At 30.3% G+C, this 27,219-nt stretch overlaps 1 protein-coding gene across 7 annotated transcripts; it reads left to right on the forward strand.

Moving 5' to 3' along the window:
* Positions 1-7,522: 7,522 nt before the first annotated feature.
* Positions 7,523-12,259, forward strand: LOC108340641 (protein GRAVITROPIC IN THE LIGHT 1). 7 transcript variants are annotated; one of them, XM_052877537.1, is made up of 4 exons: positions 7,524-7,900; positions 8,312-8,492; positions 9,500-9,613; positions 10,559-12,259. In XM_052877537.1, the coding sequence occupies exons 3-4, from the start codon at positions 9,584-9,586 to the stop codon at positions 11,921-11,923; spliced, it is 1,395 nt and encodes a 464-aa protein (XP_052733497.1). In that variant the 5' UTR covers positions 7,524-7,900; positions 8,312-8,492; positions 9,500-9,583; the 3' UTR covers positions 11,924-12,259. The 7 variants fall into 7 exon arrangements, with proteins under 7 accessions (XP_052733500.1, XP_052733497.1, XP_052733496.1 ...); XM_052877536.1 differs by having other exon boundaries at positions 8,327-8,492; XM_052877538.1 differs by lacking the exon at positions 7,524-7,900 and adding an exon at positions 7,920-8,102 and having other exon boundaries at positions 8,327-8,492.
* The last annotated feature ends 14,960 nt before the right edge of the window (positions 12,260-27,219 follow it).

The following is a 27,219-nucleotide window of genomic DNA, read 5'->3' on the forward strand; positions in this document are numbered from 1 at the left end:
AAGCCCCAATCCAGGGTCTTATAGTTCATATTTCAGAACTTGCAATGGCAATTTCCACTCATTCTAAATCAATGCAAATCTAAATCTGATATACACTAAAGAAAAGAGTAGAAACACAAATTCGGATTAATCTTTATACATTGGACTCATCTCTGACTCGAGACGACATCTCGATAAAGAATGCTCACTACGGAGTCATTTGATTCCAAAAGGAATTGCAAAGATGCAGAGAATCAGAGTCCAATTCAATTTCTCAAACATAACAAGCACAAAAATCAAAAGTAGTGAACAAAATCAAAACGCAAACAAGAAATGAGAAAGAAGCACGAAATTGCACTTTATTAACATGAGAAAGAAAATTACACACTACCGGATTCAACAATGCACTCACGGTCTGTCACTCTCGCAAGCTTATCGGCGAAATCCAGCAAACAAGAACTCTACTCCTACCGCGTAAAAGCCCTAAACTAAAGACGGAATGTAAAATTGCAGAGTCTGGAAGTGTAAAGTGTATATCTTGTGTCTGTTTACATGGTGAAAGCCCTTTATATAGGGTCGAAGAAAGAAAAATAGAAAAGGAAGGGGGAAAAGAAAATGGGAGAGAGGGAACCTTGCTGTGACGCTTCGAGCTTCACCTTGATCCAACGGTCTCCAAAAGCTTTGCGCTCCAAACCCTCCGATCCACCTAAGCTTCGGCCAGCTTCTTCCTCACCGATCATCTTCTTCAGCACGTGTGCAACTTCGGTGGAGTGGCACGAGCCTCAGGTAAGTGATGTGCTCCTCTCTTCAGCTCTCGCTCTGCCCTAGCTTTGGGTTTTGCTTGTCCTTTCTCCAAATGAAGTGCTCCAGCAAAGAACCCCTAAGGCAATAGTGCACCAAAACGCACCACATCACTAATTGGATTTCAGCCCACCAGCGTTTGCAACAACAGTGCTCCCAAAACGCAGTCGTTTCACTCAAGTTTAGCTGTAGCGTTTTGATTAAGTGGGCTTCCAATCAGCAGCCAATCCATTGTGAAATCAGCACTCCAATTAAAATGTGCAACCAGCCCATTCCATTGCTTGCAATAGCAGCGTTTCAGCAACCCAAATGCTTTTCAATGTACATTGCACCAACGACCCAATTGCTTTGCATCTGTAACCCAATTTTTAGGGCCTTTCTGCAATAAGAAGAAAATGAATTAATGCCCAAAAAAAAAATAAAAGAAATATTTCAGCAATTCAAAAAATTAAAAGAAAAGTAAAAAAGATTTTCATTAAAAGATTTTCTCTAAAAAAAATATTAATATCCTAATTATTTACAAATACTAAAAATTACCCCTAAAAACGTAATTTTAACTAAAATTTTACAAAACTAAAGAATTAAGGGGAAAACATAAAACTAGCCTAATTCTAAGAAATTAAAAACTAAAGAAATCTAAGAAATGATTTTTAACAAAGAAAAATATGTAAATCTAGAGTGTTATCACTCTCCTCCTTTACCTTTTCTCCAAAGTCTCTCAAAGGTTTCACAAAGGAAACAAAAATTATGAAGCAAGCTAGAACCAAAAACACAAGCAAAAAGTCGCAAACCTAGCTACCAGACCACAAAACAACTAAAAAAATAAATTTGTGCCCTTCAATTGGCCAACCTAACAAAAGTAAACACATTAGCTTTGTATATACCAACTTAAAAACAAAACATAACCCTATTAAATTGCTACCAAAAACTAAAAATGTAAATAAAAGTATCAATCACTTGAGGCTTTGTTTGATATGACCACACTCTAGCTAGTATTGGTAATGGCTACTGCATAATGGAAAGGTGCAAACACCTTAGATGATGGAGACAATATTGTTTATTCCTAAGAGAGAAGACGTTAATTAACAAAAAAAACTTAACATGCCCAAAATGGCATCCGTATTTGGGGTTAGAGTTATAGTTATCATTATGTTATAGAAAAAGAAATGAAAGAGAAATAAAGATTTAAGATTTCAATGTGGATCTAGGGTTTAAGATACCCTAGTTCATCCAAAATGATCATGTATAATGTTTTTATAGAAGTGAAGGAAGACAACTAGGAAGGCGTAACACCCCCACAAAGAATAAAGTAACAAACACAAAAACACACACATACAGAAAGAAAGAAGAACCAGGAGTCATTATCTTGTATTGGAAAACCCTTATGGCTTTTATGTTAAAAAACCCTACTAAACAAATGAGTCGATAATTTCGCAGTCCTCTCCACGTGGCTAACATCGGTGTTGAAGAAATACGAGGTTCTTTGGTTATTTAGCTTATTGAACAGGATAATTAAGGGGTTTTAAAAGACAATAGTATTGCAGATAGAAAATATTGTGGCATTACATGTGCATCTTGTTATATGGCACTTTCCCTAAATTTTACATAAAGACTCATTTTTTTCTATGTTTATCATACATCCTATCTTATTTAATAAAGTGACACAAACACTTCTTTATTAGTCTCCCAAATCTTCTACAAATTGTTTTCAATGTTCAAGAACATTTATTATTATTTTTTTCTCAACCATAGCTTGACTTTCCACATAATTTTTAATTAATGTACACTTTTATTGCAAAAGTGGAAATGAAAAACAACTCATCAATTTATGTTACATTGTACATTAAAATCAATTAAAAATAAAATCTAGAAAATTTTATAACTAATTAGATAGTAAAAATGTATTCTTTTTCTAATGCACTTAACCTCTAGTATAACATTTTATTTTTCTTGGGGCCAAGTTAAAGCTAAGATTTTTAAACATCCCTATTTATGTCTCTAATTATATGTTCCTGAAACATTACTCTCTCTATCCTTTATCTTTAGCTTGCTATTATGCCTTGTTTATGGAAATGTTTTCTCCTCCTACTAAAAATGGTTCTAGAAATCAAGGGATGGGTCGGAAAAGGAAGCATGATGATGACAACATAGAGTTCAAATCAAATAACCTAGACACCGAAAGAAGTAAAGAGAGAAGCTCAGTAACATACTCTTCATGCTTCGTTCTATAGTTCCTATCATGACAAATGCAACTACCTGAACTCTTCACTCAACCAAGACCTTTACCAGCCAACAAACACAAAATCAGCAGACCACTTAAACCAACTAGTAGACACAAAACCAGATGAAATTGATGTTGCACAATATATGAAAAATTTGGGGATACATGTCATCTACGAGTTCATTCAAAAACAATGATAATAACCTCTACAACTCTCAATAATTTTTCTAGTGACACTGAACAAGAAAGTGCGACTCAATTTAAACTTCCTATGACATCAGATTTCACAACCAAATACGCATGAATATCATTTCACATATTTAACAATTTGTTCCACAAACATAGAACATACCTTGACATCAAGGCCTTTCAATAACCTCTCTCGACGACGACAGTTGCAATAAACGTAGTAGGGACTATCGACCAAGATCCCTCACACACACCACTAACCTTCGAACAAGATCCCTCAAACAAAACATGAACCCTCGACCAACATCCCTCATCATCCACTCTTACGTCACGATAGTGGCCTTCTGATGGTAGCGTCAACCTAGTTGAATGCCTCACGTCACGACTATGAGTGGAAGAAGGAGTGAAGCATCAAATGTCATTCTCGTTGGAGTGCAAAAAAGCATAGGAGTGTGTCTTTCTTCGAAAGCAAAGGAGAGCGTCTTTTTTCAAAAGTAAATTTGTGGGAGGGAAATGCCCAAATTTTAACATGATTTCATCGAAGAAGATATAGACGGATTAATCAGTCGGTAAATTATGTCACCAATTCCTTACCGACAAACATATCTGCTGATAAATCAAACATAAACCTTTGTTGGTAAATTTGTAGGTAAATTCATTTTACCAACAAATATTTTTGTCAATTAATGAAATAGAAAAGTTTGTCGATAATTTCATTAGTACTTAATGTTTACCGACAGATATGAGGTCGTTAGTAAAATGTGTTTTTCCTTTAGTGTTTATTGTAAAATTTCTCTATTATCTTCTTTTTCTTATAATTTTGTCATCAATATTAGTATAGTTAATTGATAAAGATAATCCTCTTAACTTGGTTAAACTTCTACTAAAATTTTGTTATATTTAGCTACCTTACTTTAGGCTCTAGATTTTGAATAGTTTTACTTTTAAATTTAGAAGTTGGTTTGAAAAGAGAGATTTTAAGTAAGATAAACTATTTATGTTTTTCTTTTAATTATAAAACCTTGAGATAGATGATCTCAATATGATAGTGACGTGGTCACAATATCTTAATTGTCATGCATAGTCATCTATTGTTTGAACATATTTTAAACGTTTGAGTTTGAGATTATATTTATTTTGTGTTATTGTTAGGTGTTATATTACTGCATTTAAGACAAATTAGTTTGTGACTATTTGAAGCAAAATATTCCATGTTAATTTACAAGCTTGATGAGAATTGAAATATACACAATGAATATGAATGACAATGTTAAATTTATATGAATGAAGGATGATATTTGAACAAATTATGGTTTATATTAATATATTTTTTAATTGTTTAAAATTTATGTTTTTAAATGCATTTGAATAAACTCTTCACAAAATAGAATTTGATTATATTGCATGGGGCTAGTTTTATGATATTTTTGTTTAAACAAATGATTTTCATTCAAAATAAAACTTAGAGCAAGAAACTAAGGTTGACTTTTGGTCTTATTTTTGCTCAAGCAAATGATTTTTCACTCTCGTAAATGTTTTTTTTTTCGTTCAAGCAAAGGAATTTTCGTCCAAACGAAAATAACACTACAATTCATCCTTGTTTTTAGCCATAGTTTCACTTAAACGAAGGATATTTCATTTAAGCAAAGAATATTTTACTTAAACAAAAATAACACTACAACTCAACCCCTTGCCAAAATTTTGCACATAGAAATTTTTTTTTACTCAAGCTAATATTTTTTCTCCTTTTCCTCTTCTTGTTTCTTTAATGAATTTCAATGTTTATTATAAAATATAAAATGAATATTAGTATGCATATTTAGTTAATTTTTAAGTTGGTTTAAATGAATTATATGGTACGAGAATTATAACACTTCTATGAATTTGGAGTCACAAATTTAAGATGATATGTGAATTATTGTTTAATTTGTGTATTAAGTATTGACATATATGTTATAACAAAGATTTTTATGTTTTAGTTATGGTCTAAATTACATAGATTAAGACATCAAGTGGTAAGTAGCTAAAGAGAGCTCTTAAACATAGTTAAATATACAAACTTAGATTATAATGAACTTACCATAATAAATTATTTTTAAATTTTCTTATAAATATAATGATTGATTTGGATTAGATTTTAGTATCTATTGCTACATACTTAATATTAATATAAATTTTTCAATATAGCTTGATATTCCATTGGTTGAATATCATATACTAAATACAATATACTTAATCATGATGTTGGATTGATATTGAATTATTGTTAATTAAATTATTTTCTTTACATACATATTTTTAATGTTAAAAATTTATTTGATTAACTTATCTTTTATATGTGTAATAATATGTTGTAACTACATTATATACATGAGATATAAATATAAATAAAAAATAACATAAATGAAAATAATTATTTTAGGCTTAAATGCTTACTTCGTCCCATGTTAAGAGATGAATTTCTGTTTAGTACCCGGTTTTAAAAATGAAGACATTGGGTCCCTATGTTATGAAAAGTGTATGAATAAGGTCCACAAAGAAAAGAAAGAACAAGTTCAACAAATCATCAAAGAAAAATCTGAACAAGAGAGAGAGAAAGTTGGACACTAGAAGAGAGAAGAGAAAAAGTACGACCACATCAGCATGGACTTAACGTTGTTGTTGTCAACTTAAAATCGGGTATTAAACAAAAATTCACCTCTTAACATGAGGACGAATTAAGCATTTGAGCCATTATTTTATTTTAATTTATCTTTTATAAATATTTTATTTTTATGTATATACATGTTAAACTCTATTTTAATTTATATTATATACTTTTTTTATGATGGTGTTACAAAATAATATTATGATAATTACATGTGATATAAAAAATAAATGCACATCATTAATAAAATTTAATTCACTAATAAAACTAAGCAACTAATTAATTAATGTCATAAATAATATATTTATTAACATATTTACTCTATGATATAACATTAATGAAAACGTTTATATTACTTTAATTTTTAAAGATAAATTCAAATTAAAATATTCAAGATAATAATAAAAGGATAACAAAAAAAATTATCCATCTACTTACTTATTGTAGAAAGTAACTTAGGGATGACAATGTTGATTAGTTTATCTCGTTTTGACCCGTTTCATATTTGACCTACAAAAAGTGAGTCGGTCTCTATCGCCCCCATAAAAAAATGTGGATTAATTTCTCTAGCTAGCCCCACATAACTTTTGGCTCATGGATTTGTGAACCAGGATGTGATTCATATAAGAATTTTAATAATTTTAATTTATTTAATTAAATTAATAGAAATATTAGTTTGTATAGAGCTATTTCTTAAAATAAGTAATATTCATAATTTATAACTTATAATAATTTTTAAGTATAAGTTTGTTGAAAAATAAAAATGATTTTGAAATGGACTAAAATAAGGAAAAATTGTGAATGATGAAACTACTTTTAAATGAATGAACTATTTTTAGATAGACCAAAGAAGAAAGCCAATGGGAAGTTACGAATAAGAAACACACACAATGAGTTTAATGCGAATTATACGGTCCAAATGAGGGCTAATTCGTCATTGACCCAAAGACCATCCTAAATTATGCGGGACGAGTCCAAACAAACTAACAAACTAAAATACTCAGCTCACCTTGCACTTTTTCTTGCATACCTATTAGTCGCTTTGCATGACGGATCCCACATTGTATTCTTAAAGTAAAATAATTAATTAATGGGTTAAATATATTTTTATACTTTAAACTTGAATGCAAAATTGAATTTTGTCTTTATCCTAAATTTTAATACATTTTGATCTCTACTAGACTTTAAAAATAAATAAATATAAATCTTTTTAGTCTAACAATATTAATTTTTTTAATTTATTAAATGATATTTATAAAATTTGAACTCTAACATGTAAAACCACGTAAATAACTTAAATATTAATCTAAAACATACTTTAAGAAAAATTAATCTAATTTAAGTAAAAAATTTATTAATTTACTTTTAAAATTTAGAAATTATATTGTATCAAAATTTAAATCAAACAAATTTTTAAATTTTCATATAAAAACATATTTAATTCTTAATTTGTAATTTCCTATTATTTTACTACAATATTACAATATTTAAAATAGGGAATTTTCAATTTCCAAGTCTTTCTATTCATGCAGAAGGAACGAATCTGTGAATTTCCATTCCTACCCTTCCCGCCCTCGAACGCAACACGTAAAACCTTGGTACTCCAAGGGCATAAAAACAGCCTCAAAATTACCGAAAGCGACACAACGCTCTGCGGCCTTTTAAATTCCCAATGCCCAGAGAGTATTGTCATCTCCCAACATATCAACCCTTGTCCCTGTTCGTCATCACACACACTTTCTCTCTCTAGATTTCTCTCTCTCTGGATTTTTTTCCCTCTCTCACATTACAGCTATCGTATTTCTGTCTCCGCCATTGCGAAAGGGACGCTGAAAAAAAAGATACATATATAAAATAAATAAAACACACAACACAACAGCCTATAAACCGAGCGACGAGGTTTTCTAAGGGACGAAAAATAAACCAGAGAGTCTCAGAAGAAGAAAACAAGGGAATCAATCACACAACACAATAACAAGAACGGGTCTTTGAAGAGATTGGACCAAAGGGTCAAGTGGGCCTTTTTCAGTTTTTTCTACCATTCATTCAATTTCCTCGTTCAGGTTAGCTGAGGAAACTTCATAAGAAACTTCACGAAGACATTAAACGTCTTTTTTTTTCTTTTTTTTCTTTTTGTTTTTGTTTATTCGCTATTGGCCGTTTCTGTTTCCATTTTCGTTTACGTTTCCGTTTTTTCTCTTTATATTGATGAGGGGGTAGAAATTTAATTCAAAAACATAAACTTTTGGTGCTACCCGTTTGAAGGTAAAATGTAAAGTCTCTGTTTGTACTAATATCTTTTTAACGCGTTTTTGTTGCAAACACGTTTTGGTGATCATTTTGTTGACTTTGGGCACTTTATATTAACTTGGTTGTAAGTTTTCATTTTTTGTTTGCCTTTAGGTGTTTTTGTTTTTGACCTTTTTGGTGTTTTGGAGGAAAATAAAATAAACTGTTGTTCTTACTCTTGGTAGTTTTTGTTTTGGAAGGGCGATTGATTTTGCAGGTGTTTGAAGTTTTCGCTTGGACAAGCATCATATCTTTGAGTTGTTCTGTTCTGTCTCTGTGTCTCTGTTTTCGTGAGATTTACGTTTTACCATGAGGAGAAGTTAGCACATACTACTACTCCCCTTGTTTCTCGGAAGATTTTGTAAGGTACAGTGAAAAGAAATCCCTTGGCTTGTCAAATCATTCACACTAATCTTTTTGGGTTTTGACTTGCTTAGTGTTTATCTAGGCATAGCATCCATCAATAATAAAAGGGACTTTGTGGTTGTGGCCATTAGTGGGAAACATAAAAGTTGTGATTTTGATTGCCAGAAGGCATGGAGGTGCTTTGTTTTGGCGCTTTTATTTGATGTTTATGGCTGTTGATGTCATGGTTAATACCTAGGTTTCTAGCATCTATAACGGATTTTGTTTGTTGTGGACTGTTGGAAGAGAGGATGGTATTTTTTGGATGAAATAAGGAATTGGGTTAATGTTTTTTAAGGCCCCATGGTCTAGTGTTGTGCTTTCTTAAGGTAACATGTCCTGTGTCTGGTGGATTTTGAAAGCACCAAAGAATCTAATCTTGTATTGTTTTGACTTTTCTAATACCAGTCATGTGAATGTTAATTCCTGTGTAGTGGATGTTGAAATGACAGAAGTGGAGGTAAGGAGTCAATGGCTGTAAGAAAATGGTGCTTTTTCTTGTTATGTGGTTTTTTACCTTTCAGATACAGTTTTCATTCTGTGATTTTTGTCTGGGGAAGGAACAAGGGTCTGTTTGTTTTTTCATCGGACACCAATGATATGTGAGTGATTTCAACGTCCCTTTGAAGCTTTGGATCGAAAACCAAGCGCCTTAAAATGTTTGGAAGATGAGTGAGGCTTTGAAGTACACTCATTTCATGAGTTTCTGTATTTCTGTTGAATTAATTACTTTTGTTTGTCCTATTTACTATGATATTTATGAACTACAATTAGTAGATTATTAGTTTCATTTGAGAAGGTTTAAAGGGTCCTTCTAGGCATAGTGAGAACTGGGGATAGGTATCTCTTTTACCATGTAGTGATTGGATGATTCCTGATGGGGTTGATACGTTTTTCTCATTGTCATCATGTTGAATTTAAAAGTTCCATGTCAGATATTCACTTTCATAATGTGTCCTATATTGCAGACACTACCAAGTTACTGCTGCTAGGCCTGATCTTTACCTGTTGAATATGAAGATTTCAGGGAATCCTAGGGGGTTGTGAATCAGATGAATACATGTCTAATATATATATCAAAAGTAACAACTAATTCTCAGTTTGATAATTGTTACTTAAATACTCATAATTAAAATATCATTTAGCATCATGTAATGATTGTCCAACAAAGGTAGATCACTTGAATTTACTTTTGGATTTAACTATTCAATGAGGTTATGCATATTTTGTTGACTGAAGTTGCCTTTGTAAGACATGGGAAGTGAACAGGATTAGTGTTTATTATGGTTTTAATCATTATTATTTTCATAATCAATCAGTACCGAAGATAAACTATTGATCTGACCCTTTTGTACAGAAGTTCTGACCAGTTTGACTGATGGGCCAATTCTCGTATGCTCTTTGAACCGAAATTAGAGGAAGCCAAACAAGTCCTGATATGCATGTAAAATCACAGTAAAATATGCAGAAACGAGGGCCCTGTGTTTTTTTGGCTGAGTCGGTGTTAAATTTTGGCTTTAAGCTTTCCTTTTTCTATAATAAAACCTTTCTTTTTCAAAGAGTATATAATGTGTACATTCTCTTGAGTCGGTTCAACTACTGAATTATCTTCTTCTTTTTGCCATAATGGTTTCATTTATGTTCACGTTGGTAATTGCCACCTTGGACATGATGCCTAGTGTTACGTGGATATAGCATAACTTAATTTAATGCATCTTTTGATCATGTCCTTCATTCTTTATTCTTTCCGGTCCCTGTCTTCTAAATAAGCTTGGTTAGAAATGTCTTTTTGCAGTCTTTGAAAGTTGCCAAACATTAAACTTTTACAGGTGAAGAACAAAAAGAAAAATTCCAGCCTCCATTAAAGGCCTCGATCTAAGCATTAAAGCATAATGCTTTTTTTCTTTTTCTAAACACACTCATCATGACCACCATTGTTAAGACATTATTGCCCTTGTTTGTCTTTTTAAACCCTTGAACACTTCTCTATTTTCACCTTCATTTGCTAAGTTGTAATGTTTCTGCAGATGGAATCTGTTAAGCCATCAGCAGTGACACCAAACAAAAACAAGTTGGCTCGCACATTTGCCAAAGTTCTTCACGTTAGAGCAGTGACAGGAATTGCACCAGTTGATGGACTGAAGAACGTTAAAGGGGATGCAGATCTCCAAAATGAAGGAAATATAATCAAAGAAGATGAAGAGCTTCAGGAAAGAAAGGCCACAGAAGCTTTGCTTGCAAAAGCATTTGCTAGCATTTCAACGGTGAAAGCTTCTTATGCTCAGCTGCAGCATGCTCAGTCTCCCTATGACCCTGATGTAATTCAAGCTGCTGATGAATTGATAGTCTCAGAGTTCAAGACCTTGTCTGAGCTAAAGAAATGTTTCTTTAAAAAGCAATTTGATCCTTCACCAGATAGAGCAATTCTTCAAGCTAAATTGAAGGAGCTGGAGAGTGTGAACAAAACATTTGAGATCACAGGGGAGAAGTTAGAATCACAGGCTCGGCTCAAGGAATCTGAGATTATATTTCTTCAAGAAAAGCTAGAGGAGGCTACCAAGCAAAGCAGGTCAATTGAGAAGAGGTTAAATCAAAGTGGATCATTATCAGTTCTTGACAACCTCCACATTTCAGGATTAAGTCCTAGTCATTTTGTTACTGTTCTTCGCCACACCGTTAGGTCCATTCGAAACTTTGTGAAGTTGTTAGTGAATGAGATGAGATCTGCAGATTGGGACATTGATGCTTCAGTGAATGCCATTATCGAGCAGAATGTGGTGTACTGGAAAGAAGATCACAAATGTTTTGCAATTGAGTCCTTTGTGTGCAGGGAGATGTTTGATTCTTTCAACTTCCCTAACTTCTCCCTACCCAATGAATCCCTGCCAGATAAAAACAAGAGGCAACTGTTCTTTGGGAGGTTCAACGAGCTAAAACCAGTGAAAGCAATGGAGTTTCTTTCAGGGAAGCCAAGATCACCCTTTGCAAAATTCTGCAGGATCAAGTTCTTGAGACTTGTTCATCCCAAGATGGAGGCATCATTCTTTGGCAACGTGAATCAGAGGAACATGCTGAATGGTGGAGAGTTTCCTGACACCAACTTCTTCACCTCATTTGCTGAGATGGCCAAGAGGGTGTGGCTTCTACACTGCTTGGCCTTCTCCTTTGAGCCTCAAGCTTCAATCTTTCAAGTGGAGAAGGGTTGTAGATTATCTGATGTGTACATGGAGAGTGTGAGTGAAAATGATGAAGAAATGGCAGTGGAATCTGAGCCACGTGTTGCTTTCACTGTTGTTCCAGGCTTTAGGATCGGTAAAACTCTAATACAGTGCCAAGTCTACCTCTCACAAGTCATGGTAAAAAAATCCACATTTAGAGAGCAAAAAAGGTAGTAGGAGTAGTAGTAGTAATAACAGTAGCAGTAGTAACTACTGGTGTTTTCATCAGTGGTTGACCCCACCATGCAATAGGCTATTGAAGTGGAAGCCAATGTTTTTAGTTGAACTTTTGGGAGAGACATTGCTTGTGCAGTGGATGGCTGTGCTTGTGGGGACTCAGCCTTCTGCTGCCATGGTTCAATGGGGGCATTTTCTTGTCCATTTGTATTTTGGTCAGTTTCAAAAGGAAGCGCGTGAACCGTTGCATTGGAAAGTGCCCTTTTTGTTCAGAATGTTTTTTTTCTTACTATGAAGTTTAATTAATCAAATGGTTGCCCCAAATTTTGTTGATATTAGGCCGGTGGCAGAGATGGTCTTAGCTGGAATGCATCTTTACCAGACATTGCATATGTTTTGTACATAATAATGTTGGTGGTAATTTTGTTATGCTCTTAGGTTTTTTTTTTCTTCCATAATGTTTTGTCTCGTTATAGATATATTTCATCTATATTTTATGCTTTTGTCTCAGACTAATTTAATGGAAATGAATGAAGTTTCAGCAAAATGAATTTTCAAGTAATTTAACTTTAGATTCTATTTATTAACCATTTATGTTCAATTTATTGGTTTTCCATTTTTTACCATTTTACTAGTTTTTTTAGTATCTTTTATATTGTGGAAAGTAGGTTTTTCTCTATTAATTTTATGATTGTATTAAATTACATTTCTTTATTTTTTTCAAACATATTTTAGATTTAATTAAAAAAAATTGTTTTAATTTTTTTTATTTAACATATTTTTGTTGAATGGGTTAATTTAAATTTGTTGATGTGAACTTGTTATTGTTAGGTAGTGGGAGTTTGGGTAGTATGTATGATATTTTAGGTTTAAATATTAATACTATCATTAAAAAACCTAGAGATGTAAACATACATACTTCAATTTATTCAGAGTTCTTAATTTGGTAACAAGATTTTGAAATTAAGAGTAAGAATTAGAATTAGATCTTAGTGACACACACTAATAAAGAAATAAAAGAAATGTTGATAACATTTTCTCTTAAATTATTTTATTATTATTGATTAAAATTTATTAAGATTATAAAAATGATAACTTATTTAATTTAATAGTTTAGAATTTATGAATTTAAGATCAATAGCATTGAAAGAAATTTGTAAGAAAATGTTAATTAATATTTCTCAAGAAAAATTATTTTCATGTTAATATATAATTATACGGCTTAAGTGAGTTTAAAGTTATGAAAATTGAATATTTTTAACTAAGGATTTACTAATGTTTATACATAGTACTTAAATATTTAAAAAATTTCAATTAAATTTATGACATTTGATTTTCCTGTTAATTAAATAATGTGATTGTTATTTTTAGAGGGTTAAAGATTTACATTGTTCAAGGAAGTGCTTTGTATATTTTATTAAAACTTTTGAAAAGACATGAATGGTTTTGAAGCATGTAAAGTTTATTATTAACCTAAAAATCACTTGCCATATTAAGTTAGCTATAATATCATTATATTAACTACTAAATTTATTTTTATAAATAAAAATAAATAAGTAAGATTATAAAATAAGATAATAGCAGTAACAAAAAGATTAAATAAAAAAATGCAACTAAGAAATATAAAAATTTTGAATATTAAAAAAACTTATAAAAGTTCAATTAAAAGTATTTTGAGAAACTTAAAACTCACTTAAGTGTAACTCTATTTATTCTTGAAAATTCTTTAAAGAATGCTCCCAATTACAACATTCTTAAGATATTTCTAAGTATAAACATGTAAAAGATAATTTAACTCTGTTATGTGTACATTAGTTAATCTTGGTGGACAGAACCATATATAAATGTTATGAATGGATATATGAGCAATTATGACTCTTTCAAACAGCACAATTTCCAATTAAGTAGAAATTATTAATTTATATGAAACATGTTTTCTTCCGGCAAAAAATGCCTTTCTCCCGACCTTGGATGCCTTTAAAGGGACACAGAACGAGTCATTATTCCCTTATTTACTTTTCAAATTAATTTTTCGACAATACATGAGGACACTATAAGATTTTTCAAAATATTTTAGATTTTTTAATATTTAAAGTAAGTTCTAATTGTCTTTCAATATGTAATATTGTTTTTAAAATATTTTTGTAAGCTTTATTTAAACAGTTATTATACATTATACTAAGAGACCAAATTAAGGTAAAAATTTACTCATAGATTAAGAGTATGTTAAGATAGAGATTTATATGAAAAAAAGAGAGAATAAAACACTTTTTCATATAGTAAAATTAATTAAGAAAATTTACAGAATAATACAAAAAAATATTCATTATCTAATTATATTTTATGGAAACTTTATTTTATATATATATACCTAAATTTCTTTCATTGATTGGTTTAATAGAAAGATAAGTGACTTATAAGTGGTATTGTGTTTTATAAATGACATTTGTTTTTTTTTCTTTTGAAAAAAGAAATGTGATTCTATTTTTTGTATTTATTTTAGGAGAATTATTGTTGTTATTAATTTTTTTACCATCCATATTTATTATTTAATATCTCATATACTTAATATACCTATATATTTCATGCACATTGTATAATATATTAATTATTAAATTCCTTATATATATATATATATTATCAATATCAAAATTTAGTTATTTCTTTTTTAAGTTGTAATATTTAAAATTAGAAAAATAATGTAACCATGTCCTAAGTAAATTTTCTCATGTTTTAGAATTAGGAATTAAGCACCATGACACACATCATGACAAAATTGATACTCTAACATGTCAAATGATTTTTTATATACTCATGTCTTAAATTATGAATAGTAACATTTCATTAATTAAAAATAATTTTTATAAAAGTTGTAAAATCAATTTATTGGACCTCCTAGTGAAGTGAAAGCTAATTAGGTGGATCCCACGTGATACCAACTTTATTCAATGAGACCGGTGAAAATGGGGCACATAAAGACAAAATTTGTAAACATCAATCATTCTTTTAGCTTATTTATTCTTACCTTACTCTACGTGTAATATTAATTTCATCTACCCAAGTTTATTTTTTTAATTATTTAAAATTCATTTGCCTTTTAAATTTGATGGAGTGAATACAATACTCAAATACAAACTTTATTAAATAATAAACTTTTATATTTTAGCTATTTATTTTGTTAGATTTTATAGAGATTGTTGTAAAAGTAAAAAAAAAAAATACACAAACTTAAAAATTAAATATTTTGATGCTGTTGTAGATACTTGTTTCTATGTATGTAATAATATTTTGTAGTTAAGATTACAGAGGGCTTAAATATATATATATTTTTCAACCTTTTTGTAATAGGAGTTTAGTTTTAAAGTGACGAATCATTCAAATTCGGCAATTATTTTAATATATTTATCTTATTTTATATAAAATGATAGTATGTGTTAAATATTAATGCATTAAAAATTTCAAAGAGTTAAATGGTAATAATATAAATTAAAGCATTGAAATCATACATGAATATGTAAAACGAAAAATACAATATAACCTATTTGAATGCTTTCATGTCTCAAAGTTGTGAATCATGCTAGATTTACATCCAACCCTAAAAAATACAATTATACCTGTTTCGGTATAACAATTGAGGCCGAGATACGAATCTGATGAATGACGTCCTCTCCTTCCAGTAATGTAGTTATCCTTCTGTCTTTCTCTTGCACAGTACTCTTCAGGGAAAATGAGGTGGGTACCTGCGAAGATACTCCGACGCTCAAGTCAGAAAAAAGGGAATAACCGAACTTTTTTAGTTCAATAATGGAAGAAATAATATTTTCTCCTTTCTCTCTCTAATCAGAAAAACGTACCTTTTTTCCTTCTGGTTTTTCATATTTAACCTAACAGTAAGATAAACCGTTTAGCTAAAAATCCGGTTGGTTGGAGAATTCAACTGCTTGGAAAACACAACCGCTTGGTCGTGCTTGATATTGGGTTAGTTGGTTCCGTGATTTGTGACATCATGGCCAGATATTTCTAACCACTTATTCTTTGGTTTATTTGGATTAATTGATCCAGTCTGACTAAAGCTGACCGAACGTCTGTTGATTCTTACCTTTGACTGGGTTGACGTGACCCTGTGAGCTAATGTTGACTGTTTGTGATTCATGCTACATTTGCATCTAACCCTAAAACCATACCAAGCCTATTTAGAATAAAAAAGGGTTTCATTTTTCAAAAAGAAGATATTTTGTTGTTCATGCAAGATTTGGATTTCACTGTATGATTACATTACATCCAACCGTATTAATATATTTAATAATGAAAATAATGTTAAAATCTATTTAATAATGAAAAGAATGTAGCATGAAGGTGATATGAGTGGCGTTTTCAAATTCTTTTTAAAAAAAAGATGGTATCTTTTTCAGAAAACTATGTGGCAAAGTTTAGATTTAAGTAATTTTCACAATAATATTGAGGGTAGGTGGTTTCCTTTAAAAGCGAAGGGTACGAAGAAGCATCATTGTGATGCAGTGGGGACTCTGACAAAAGGATTTGATTTTATTTTAGGTGACTGTAATAACAGTGACATAATGAATGTGGGGGCAATAACGTTAACAATAGGTGCAAAACAATGTTTTGAAGTAGACATGTAATGGTGTCTATTATTTCACATGAATTTCAACCCAAAAGAATTTATGTATGTAATTCCTATTTTTAAAAAGTTAATTTTTCTGTACTGTACTTGCCTGAAAAATCCAAGAATGATTAGTGATGATTTGCAATTGCAAAATTTCAAAAGAGAAACAAAATAAATTAATTTAATGCATGGATTTGAAGGTTATAGTGGTAAGGTGGAATCAAACTAAACTAAATTCTTCATCCCCTCAGTTTTTTTATTTTTCTCTTTTTTGAACATTTTTTTAGTTTTTTTTTAAATTCTTTTGTTAGAATACTAATTGGGACAAATTAATTCAATTTATAGTTATTTTGAATGAAATATTTAATGTTAGGAATTAGAATGTTTATGAGTTTGATGTGAATACATATATAAAATTTAAATTATTAAGGTTGGATTAAGAAGAGTGAAAAATGATCTTTGAGAAAATTCATGATTTTACTTATCATTTTGAATGTAGCTGAGTTTTACTTGTCAAACTAGTTTTAGTTAAAATTTTGAAAATAAATTTGTTTTGTTGCATGAGGTTAATTTATTTTTTATATTTTCACTTCAATAAGTATTTTCACTCAGGAAAAAATAGAATACAGATCCATATTTTACTCTTAATTGTATTTTCACTTCGTTTACTAGCATATTTTTATTCAAATAAAGAATTTTTTTCTCAATAATTTCATTCAAGTTTTTTTTTGTTAAACCCCTTCAGAAGTTCCTATTTATGTGGGATTTTTTCAGTTAGATCCCCGTCTTATAGGTTTCGCCAATTTGGTCCTTTATATTGAAAAATTGATTCAATTGGGCCACTGCCGTTAAATCAACTTAATGGGGTTAAGTTTTTGATGACATGTGCGTTTGACGTGGACATTATGTGAGACATGGCGTGCATATACCATTATACGTGGCTTTTTATTAATGAAACCCTTGTACGTAACATCTTCTTAAAGAAACATTTTAAAAATTGGGATTTTTCTGAAAGATTTTAAAATTAGGTTCATTGAAATTTGAATTAGGTTTAAAATTTGGAAGAGAAAATATGAAGTGGAGTGGCCATCATTCTCCTGTGTATCGTCTTCACACCCCACCTTCCCTCCTTCGAAGTAACGTCCTTCATTGTGAACCCTTTACCGATAAACGCCTCGGCATAGCAAAAGCAAACGGTCTTCTTCCACTTCCAGGGCCTTATGCAAAACCCTAAATCTGTGCTACCCTTTGCAGGTTCCAAGCCTCACTTTTTGTCTTTAAAGTGCTACCCTTTGCAGGTTGCGTTCTCTCTTGAGTACAACGTCGGCAACGAAAGCGACATCGGAATGTTGGTCGCTCCTACCCAGTGCCATGTAGATTAATTAATATGTGATTTATTTCATGTAATCTGCACTGGGTTGTGCTTTGTACATTGCTGTTCTTCAACCTTTTTATAACAATAATGAAGTGGAAACAAATTTTTTTTATGTTTCTTTGTGTGCTATTCAATTAATTGTTGATTCTGATACATAGATTTAGGGTGAAATTAGAGAATGGGTATATAAGGAACTAAATTTTGTTGTTGTTGTTGTTTCTGTTTTGCCCAAATATGTTCAATTCCTAAAATTTCTCAAAGATTCTTGCGCTTTCCCACTTCCCTCTTTCGAACCTTCAACTCCTTTCCAATCTTCAACAACAACGAACCCTAATTTTTACATTGTTTTAGAAAATGATTGATGCCAACTTTTAAAATCTTTGAGAAACCCCAATTTTTAAAATGTTTCTTTTAGAAATGTCATGCACAAGGGTTTCATTAATAAAAAGCCACGTATAATGGTATGTGCAAGCCACGTCTCACATAATGTCCACGTCAAACGCACAGGTCATCAAAAACTTAACCTCGTTAAATTGTGACATGTATAGATGTATAACTTGGATTGTATTGACCTTATAATTTATTACTCTTGGGTTTGTTTGTTAATACAAGTCTTGGATTATATTAGATGATAGTCTTTGGTGGAACATACTTAATATGAGTATTTCAAAAGACATTGACTGATATTTCATTTGTTGAATATGCTTCATCTATAAATCTTTAATATACTATATGATTGTTGTATATTGGTATTTGAACAAAATTGAATTGTTATGGATTTTTAATTAAAATGTCTCGTTTCATATACAATTTCTTATGTTCAAAATTAAATTAAATAATTTATCGTTGTATGTGTTGTGATTTGCGATGATTATACTATTTACATGAGCAAACATAGGTACAAGTCTAAAAGCAACTTCGAAAAGATATTAAAGTTTTACTTGTGACTCTATTTTTACAACAACAAAAAATGTATTTATATACATATATTTTATATATGTTTGATAGTGATTTAAAGTACTATATATTTTGTACACATCCTCTGTTGTGTCCATAATAAATTATCTAATTTTGTGAAGGTGTTACATAAATAACATTGAAATGTTTGCACGCAAAATCACTCAAAAGTAAAAGTTTTTGCATACATCCATATTGATTGTTACTATTTTTTAGAATTGGATTCTTTTAAGTGAACATATCGGAGAGAGTTGTTACATAATAATGAACATTTGGATCTAATAAATGATAAGTTAACCCATATAAGAGACTTTATTGAAACAAGATTGTCTAGAGGGACTCAATCCTCTAATGCATCTTTGGTTTTAAAGTTTAAAAAATAACATTAAACAAAATAATCTTGGGTAATCAAATATCTAAAGGAAAGAACATAAATTTATCATGTAGAGAATAAAATCACATTCTCGAGTGGTCATAAGAGTGAGAGTTTGAACACTAGATAATAGACAACATAAAATCATCTAAGCATTCATCAAATCATTAGTAAAAAAAAGGATTTTAACTTGCGCATTTAACACCGGTTTAGTTGGAACCGAAGCAAAAAATGGTGCGGTGACATTTTTGTAATTTTTTGCAAAGGTATATGTCTCGGTTCAAAAAGAAACGATGCCTAAAACTGGCGCGGTAACATTTTTGTAATTATTGCAAAAGTCTACGACCTTGGTTGTTTAGAGAACTGAGGCATAAAGCAACTGGATTTTTATTTTATTTTTTTAGAAGGTTTAGGCATCGATTCTTTATAGAACCGAGGTCATAGACCCTTATTGCCTCGGTTAAACAAATAACCGAGGTAATAACATCTGTTTAAGGTTAAATTTTGCGAACAGATGCATTTTCAAATAAAAGCTTTTCTGTTTGTGGTGTGCGCCACTGCTATCTTTCTTCCATTTTCGTAGCCATCCTCTTCAACGTTTCTTGCTGTTTTTCTTTCATTTTACATTAATTAAGTGCTTAGGTATGATTTGCTTTCGTTTTGACCGATTGATTTTGTGCACAAGTGTTCTTTAGCTCTTCGACTAGACGCTTTAGGATGTTCATTTTGTTTCGTTTCAGCCCCAAACTCACCTTCAAGGTTAGTTTCGCTTTAGGTTTTTCAAGTTTTTGTTTGGTTGATTGTTCTTCATACACCATACACATCAAAACATAGGTATATGTAAAACTGAGAGTATGCTCAAACGAATTCTAAATGAAATGAAAATTTGTATGAAGAACCAAAACATCATGAAATCCCTGCACAAAATTTTTCAGCTCAAAATTCAAAATGTAACTATTTTAAATATTTTTATAAAGTTTGAAAAAAAAATAAAAAAAAACCCCGATAAATAGAAAACAATGTTTTCTGCGTTTGTTTGTGTTTCTGGGATTTTTTTCATATGGTTTATGTGATACAGAAAAAAGAATTTTTTTAAAAAAAAATATATACTTTAGACCGCGATTTTGGTAAAAACTGAGGCAAAAAAGGGTCTATTACCTCGGTTCTGGATCCAACCGAGGCAATAAACCCTTTAATTAATTAATTTTAAGGGTCTACGACCTTGGTTCAAATTAGAACCGAGGCAATAGACCCAATATTTTATTTTTTTTAATCGCGTTACTGCTTCGTGTTTTTTGAACCGAGGCAAAAAGTCTTGACTTTTTACCTCGCCTGAATATATCTCGGTTGCAGACTCGATGTTGTAAACCCAAAACAACCGAGGCAATATCCCTTAGTTGCATTAGTGAATGAACCATCTAGATATCCGCTTAACTAGAAAAAGAAGCCAGAGAGAAAAGCGTCTAAAGATTAGAAACATTTAAGCGTCAAGAATGAAAATCAAAGGTTTATATCTAAAGCTACACGAAGCGTCTAAATGTTAAATAGCGAAAGAGATAAACTAAAATGACATGACTTGTTCTTGAGAAGAAGTGTTTGATCAGTAAGAAAAGCCTACACAATCTTAGTAAGACATTATACTTAAAATACCTACAAAAAAAGTGTCTAAATGAATCTTGTAAAGCAATAAACACAAAAGTTTATCAAGTGAAACATGTTTTACAACAGGTATCGTCTAAAGGACATATGCACAAAACAAAAGGATACACCTTTAAGTCTTGAGGACGACACTTTACCCTTGAGAAAAGATGTAATACTAAAGCTTGATGTCTCACAATTAATCTGTGTTACAAGAAGACAAAGAGTTAAAGCAAAAACATCGTCTAATGAATATTAGCTCTGAACAATAAAGACGAGATCTCAAACTTGTAATCAATGAAAAATGTCTTATGAATGATATTGTCTGATGAAAAATGCACTAATCTCTATGTATCAAATTACTTTTTACTTATAAGTGTCTAACACTTCACAACGAATAAAAATATAATTTATATTATCTAATATTAATTGAATGTAATGATCAACTGATATATTTATTATTGACACGATGTATGACAAAATGTTTTAAACATATAGTGCAAGATAATGTTCATAAATGATCAAAACATTTAATGTGTCATTTAATGCATATATTATAAAAGTTATATTCTACTTATATGATTTGTCCTTGTTTAATGTGTAGATCATAATTAAACAATGGGTTAATCAGAACAACTACATATGATGATAAAGATGTTGAGAGAAGAAAAAAAAATTATGGGAATGATCTAAGCATAAAATTCTACTTTGACATGTCGTACAAGCCGCGTTTTAATCAAGATATGGTAAAGAATTGTACCTCTTCATGACAAGACAAGTGAGTCTGACCATATACCAAAAATAACTAAGAAGCCTACACAAGAGTCAACTCTACATCCGATAGTCATCTCCTCAGAAGGAGAGTTATGATGTGGAGAAATAAATTGAGGAAGAGAGAAGACTGACGAAGTAACGCTAATGATAAAAAGAAGAATAAATTATGATGCCCAAGATGGGATGAAAGAAATAAGAGAAGAAACGGAAAAGAGGTTGAAACTGTTAAGGTTGAAATGAAATGATGTAGAGAAATGAAGTTGAGAGCATATTGAAAAGAAGAGAAGAAAAGAGAGAGAACCTAAATTGAATATTCATTGTATTGCTCACCAAGCCTATACACATTGTATGAAGCTCTTCCATCCATAGGGAATAAAGAAGAGAAGGAGCATTCATATGAAAATTGGTTGAATATTCAACATAGCTACTACTCATAGCTTACATAGTCTATAACTCTTCAAGGAGAACAACTTCATCAAAGAGAAGAGAAGAGAAAAAGAGTAAGTACTCATCATACTGCTCGTCACGTGCATATCGTCTAAAGCTTCTCCATTCAAGAAGAATCAACTTCATTGAAGAGAAGAGATAACGAGCAAGCACATGTATGAATATTGAATATCAACAATGTTTCTCTCCACACTTACATTGTCTAATGCTCTTCAACAAAGGAAACAACTTCCAAGACTGCACTTCATTATATTTATCTTCTCTAGAAGAGCTAAATTCAATTTGTAACTTTATAAGTGTCAGATTGTAATTGTAAACATATCCTCTCATTGAGAGTTAAGCCTTTGTACCTTGTAGAATTATCCCTCAATGGATGTGTTGTATGTTTTAGAGAGAACTACAACACTTACAACTAGGAGTAGGTGATACTCAACTAGGCAACGTATCAAGTAGATACCAGAATTGTCTAGGGATGCCCGCAATGGCTAGAACACTCAAGTGCCAAGAGTGGCTAGAACACTTAGGTTCCAAGAGTGGTTAGAATACTCAGATGCCAAAAGTGGCTAGAATACTTGAAAACCAAGAGTGATTTAGAATACTCAGACTAGACACATTGTTGAGGAGAACCAAGAGTGCCTGAAACTAAACTAGGCAGTGTATTAGTGAGATACCAGGATAATCTAGGGATACCAAGAGTGATGAATAATATTGCACAACCAGGAGTATGTTAAACTCAATTAGACAAGAGTCTAGGGATACCAGGAGTGGTGACTAATACTACACAACCAAGAGTGAATTAAACTCATATGTAATCTTTGAAAAAGATAAATGGAACCTCTCAAGAGTTATTGGGAGAGATTGGATGTAGCTTAGTTGAAATAAGCTAGTATAAAAAGCTTGTGTCTATTGCTTTATTCTATTAAATGTCTTTTTGCTTTCATCATAAGAAGACAACATCTGAACAAATTGCTTAAATTATTTATTTTCTTATATTCACTAAACGTTGATAATGTGGACTAAAACATAATATCAGTACACTTTTATTCAAACGTAAGGTACTTAAAGTATTTATTTGAAGACTTACACTTCCTTCTATCACTACAGTTAAAACGTTATATAGGATGTTTCTTGTGAAATCTTTTTAAAACATACTTATGAAATCTAGTGTCTAAACAATGTCTTTAACTACTTATTCACATTTATTTATCAAACGCTAAATTGCGAAAAGAATTTCAAAACATTATTCACCCCACCTAATGTTTTCCTATGACTTCAGACTTGATATCACATTTAACCCTAAACTTTAAGAAATTGAGCTTGTGAGGTTTTCTCCTTGTACTACTCATCTCCCTTGTCTCCACCTAAGGTGGGACTTCAAACTCCACACTTGAAGTCCTCACAATTTCTTCCTTAAGTGAGTCCCTTTCTTGTGTAAGATTTCTCACTTCTTCAAGTGGACATACAAGAGAGATTTTTATATGGGTGTGAAAAACAGGTAAAAGACAAGAATGAAGGGTTGAATTGTATTTTAAAAACTTTTTGCAATTTTTTGCAACTATCATTTAATTATGTGTAGTCAAAGAATATGTTTTTATTGGTTAGATGATTTAAGAAAGATGTTAACAAACAAAGTTTAAAAAGTTCACCACTTAAAGTTGGTGTAGAGATTATAATATGCAATATAACAAGATAAGGAAGTGAAGAAATTACTCAAGATGTTTTTATATTGGTTTGTTTGATAACATAAACAACATTTAGTTCTTAATTAACTAATTGAGTTTCACTATGCATACTACTACTAGGATACAAATAAGTATTCTTTTGGCTCTTAAGCACCCCTCACTAACTTGTAGGAGTATGGTTTTAGAACATCGCTTCTCATGCCTAACTTGTCAGATATTCTTTAACAATTAGCTTTTTTTGGCTAAAACCTCAATATTCTTTGTCAACAAGGTACTCTAGCTAAGAGAAAGAAATTATTTAGGTTATGATCAAAAGATCACGAGGTTTGCTTTCTAGAGAGTGGTTGCATCTTTTGACATTCACAAGGTTAAACACTCTCTTTTAGTTTGTTAAACGAACACAATCGTGTTCTTACAAAGCTTGGGTACAAAATGATATTGACAATGTTTTATTACTTTGGAATTTGAACTACTTTAGTCTTTTTCTTTCCAAATGCTTTATACAAGCAGAGAAGACTAGAGGTGTTACAAATCCCTTTTTGGTCATTTAAAATCTTCCCACTCACTTAAATGTCTTCTTTACATATGATGATGAGCTTGGACATAGAAGATGCACTAAATGTGCTCCATTCGTGAACTAAACACAATTATCTTCTTTAAGCTACATCTTGATCATTAGATGTACTTATCTTTCTTTGAAAAAAAATTTCTTTACTTGAATTTACGTAAAGCATAAGCCGTATGAAGCAAATAAAATAATTTTTTAGGTTGACGAAGAAAACACTTGGGAGTCATGTAACAGACTAAACACTTGTTTAATCTAATAGACGAAATAATTGTTGAACAAATACTTACATCTACTATATGTTATGCTTTATTATTTTTAGAACTTAGTCAAAATCATGAAACTAGTGAAAAAAGATGAATAAATGAGAACTTATTATGAATGATGTAATTTACCTGTCATAATAAGTTGACTAATGACATTTTCATCATAAAAATATTAGTAATTATGACAAATAAAAGATGACCTGATATAATAAGAGAATAGGACAAATTTATTATCACAGGTGCAATGGATCCAAAGTAAGTGAAACACAATGACATAAACATATTATAATGAAAAGTTATTATGATGGGTAGAAGAGTACCTGGCATAATAAGTAAAGAGGACAAACTTATTATGATAGCTAAACCTCTCATAGTAATGCCTATGATATTAAGTCCACTTACTATGATGGACCCAATAATGTTTGTCATATAAAGTCCACTTACAATTACAAGTCTCTGAATACTTATCATAATAAATTGAACTTACTGTGTCAAGTTTTTTGAAAATGTGTCATAATAAGTCCATTTATTGTGTCAACATTGTCAATTCATATCATAGTACGTTAGACATTGTCCAATTATGATTGTTACTCGAATACATGTCATAGTAATTCATACTTACTGCGACATGTTTTTATAGCATCATAGAAAGAGCACATTTTATTTGTTTCCTACAACTATGATACCAGAATACCCGTCATAGTAAACCTTTTTTACCTGTTATAAAATGTTGTGCACATAGTATTGTGTGTGTTGGACTTTTCTATAACATTGGAAAGATTTAAATCATGAGTCATGAATTGAGAGACTTGACACTACTTCTAATCTAAATGAGTTTGTATATCTTTCCCCTTATTTATTAACGATCTAGCTCATCTACATCAAAATCACGTTCAAACTTAACTTTGTCATATAATTAAAGAGAAATGATACTTTGACATGTACAATTTTTTTACATTCATTTGACAATATTTCTCTTATTTTTTACTTTCTTTTTTTGAAAATAATTACAAAAATGTACTCTTTTATGATCATTTTAGCTTTATAATATGTGTCAAATGAATGTAAATATGTGTCATCCATCCATTAAAAAATTCACTCTTTTATAATCAATTTTATTCTTGTAATCTTTGTCAAATGAATGTAAATATTCATCGTCCTACCATTATTTATAATTAAATTTAGAAAACTGAGTTCAAAAAGTAAGTGAATAAAATACGTTTTATTTCTCAAAAATACATATATTTTCTTAAAAGTTTTAAATTTTTTTTAAAAATCCACTACTTTTGATTTCTCAAAGCGTTTAGATACTATATTATAAAGAATAAACGATTTAGATAATAGTAAAAACATCAAAGACGATATATATTAACATTAAAGATATAAGAAACGAAACGAATACATTTCTTGAGAAACTAAAACTGAAATTTTCACGCTTTTTATCTCTAAATAATGTTTGTTACTATTTGGTTAGTGGCTTACTGCTAAGGATAAATATCAAAATATAAATTAGTATGCATTTAAATACAATGTGACAGGACGAAATTTGCGATAACAATGAGTGTAGGCCCATATGTAAACTGCAAAAAGCATATTTTTTTTAAAAGTATATAATTGAATTTAAGAATATATATATATATATATATATATATATATATATATATATATATATATATATATATATATATATATATATATAATAACGTGGTTTGAAGGGTTATATGGGTATTTTTGTATATATATACAAAGAATGCTACTAGGCTAGAATTATTTAATGTGTGCACATAAACATCTATTCTTTCAACATTTAAGTTACTAGAGAAATTCATTTTTAATCTAATATTTTAAAAAAAATTAATAGCTACTCATTTTTTTTCAATTATTGGATAAATTTATCTGAATGATAGTGAATCTCAATTCTTATTCAAGGAAATATATGATTTTTTTTTAAATAACGGAGGCAAGGTTTTGTGATGTATATTTTTATATCTTTTTCGTTATTAATTTTTTGATAACTTAAGGTACACGTTAACAAAGGTCAATAATGTAAGATATGGAATAATTGAAATAAATTATTGATGGGGGCGACAATTTGGTTCAATATAATATTAATGGCTTGAAGAAATCTAAGATATACTTTCTTCCCAAATAAGATTTTACAAGTTTAAGGAACATAATTTATTTAAATTCGAAAGTTTCCAATTGACAATTATAAGTCATTAAATAAAGGGATTCTTTTAGAGCTTGAATAAAGATTGTGAGAACCTATAATATAATTAAGCCTGTTAATAGTTTTTAATATATGATATTCAATTATTTTATTATTTAGAAAGTCATATTATAAATAAAATATTTTATTAATTGAGTTTTATTTTATAATAATTTTATTTTTATTTTTCTAAATATTCTTTTGTCTTCTTTTTAATTATTGACTTAACTGGTTATCTATTTGAAGATCGAAGTATGTCATACAACTTTTGGTGTGTAATGTTAAATGACTCAAGATGAATTTATGTTTGATTAAGATTGTATGAGTGTGTTATGATCATTAATCAAAGTTTTATGTGTGTAAGTATAGAGCAACCTATGTAA

This window comes from Vigna angularis, chromosome 5 (genome assembly GCF_016808095.1).
Source record: "Vigna angularis cultivar LongXiaoDou No.4 chromosome 5, ASM1680809v1, whole genome shotgun sequence".
In the NCBI taxonomy this organism is placed as follows: Eukaryota; Viridiplantae; Streptophyta; class Magnoliopsida; order Fabales; family Fabaceae; genus Vigna; species Vigna angularis.

What these genes read in the sequence shown, in the direction of transcription:
- LOC108340641 (XM_052877537.1), top strand. Translation starts at nt 9,584, where the DNA reads ATGAATACATGTCTAATATATATATCAAAA. An exon ending in GTCTAATATATATATCAAAA is followed by an intron (nt 9,614 to 10,558) that starts GTAACAACTAAT and finishes ATGTTTCTGCAG; the next exon opens with ATGGAATCTGTTAAGCCATC.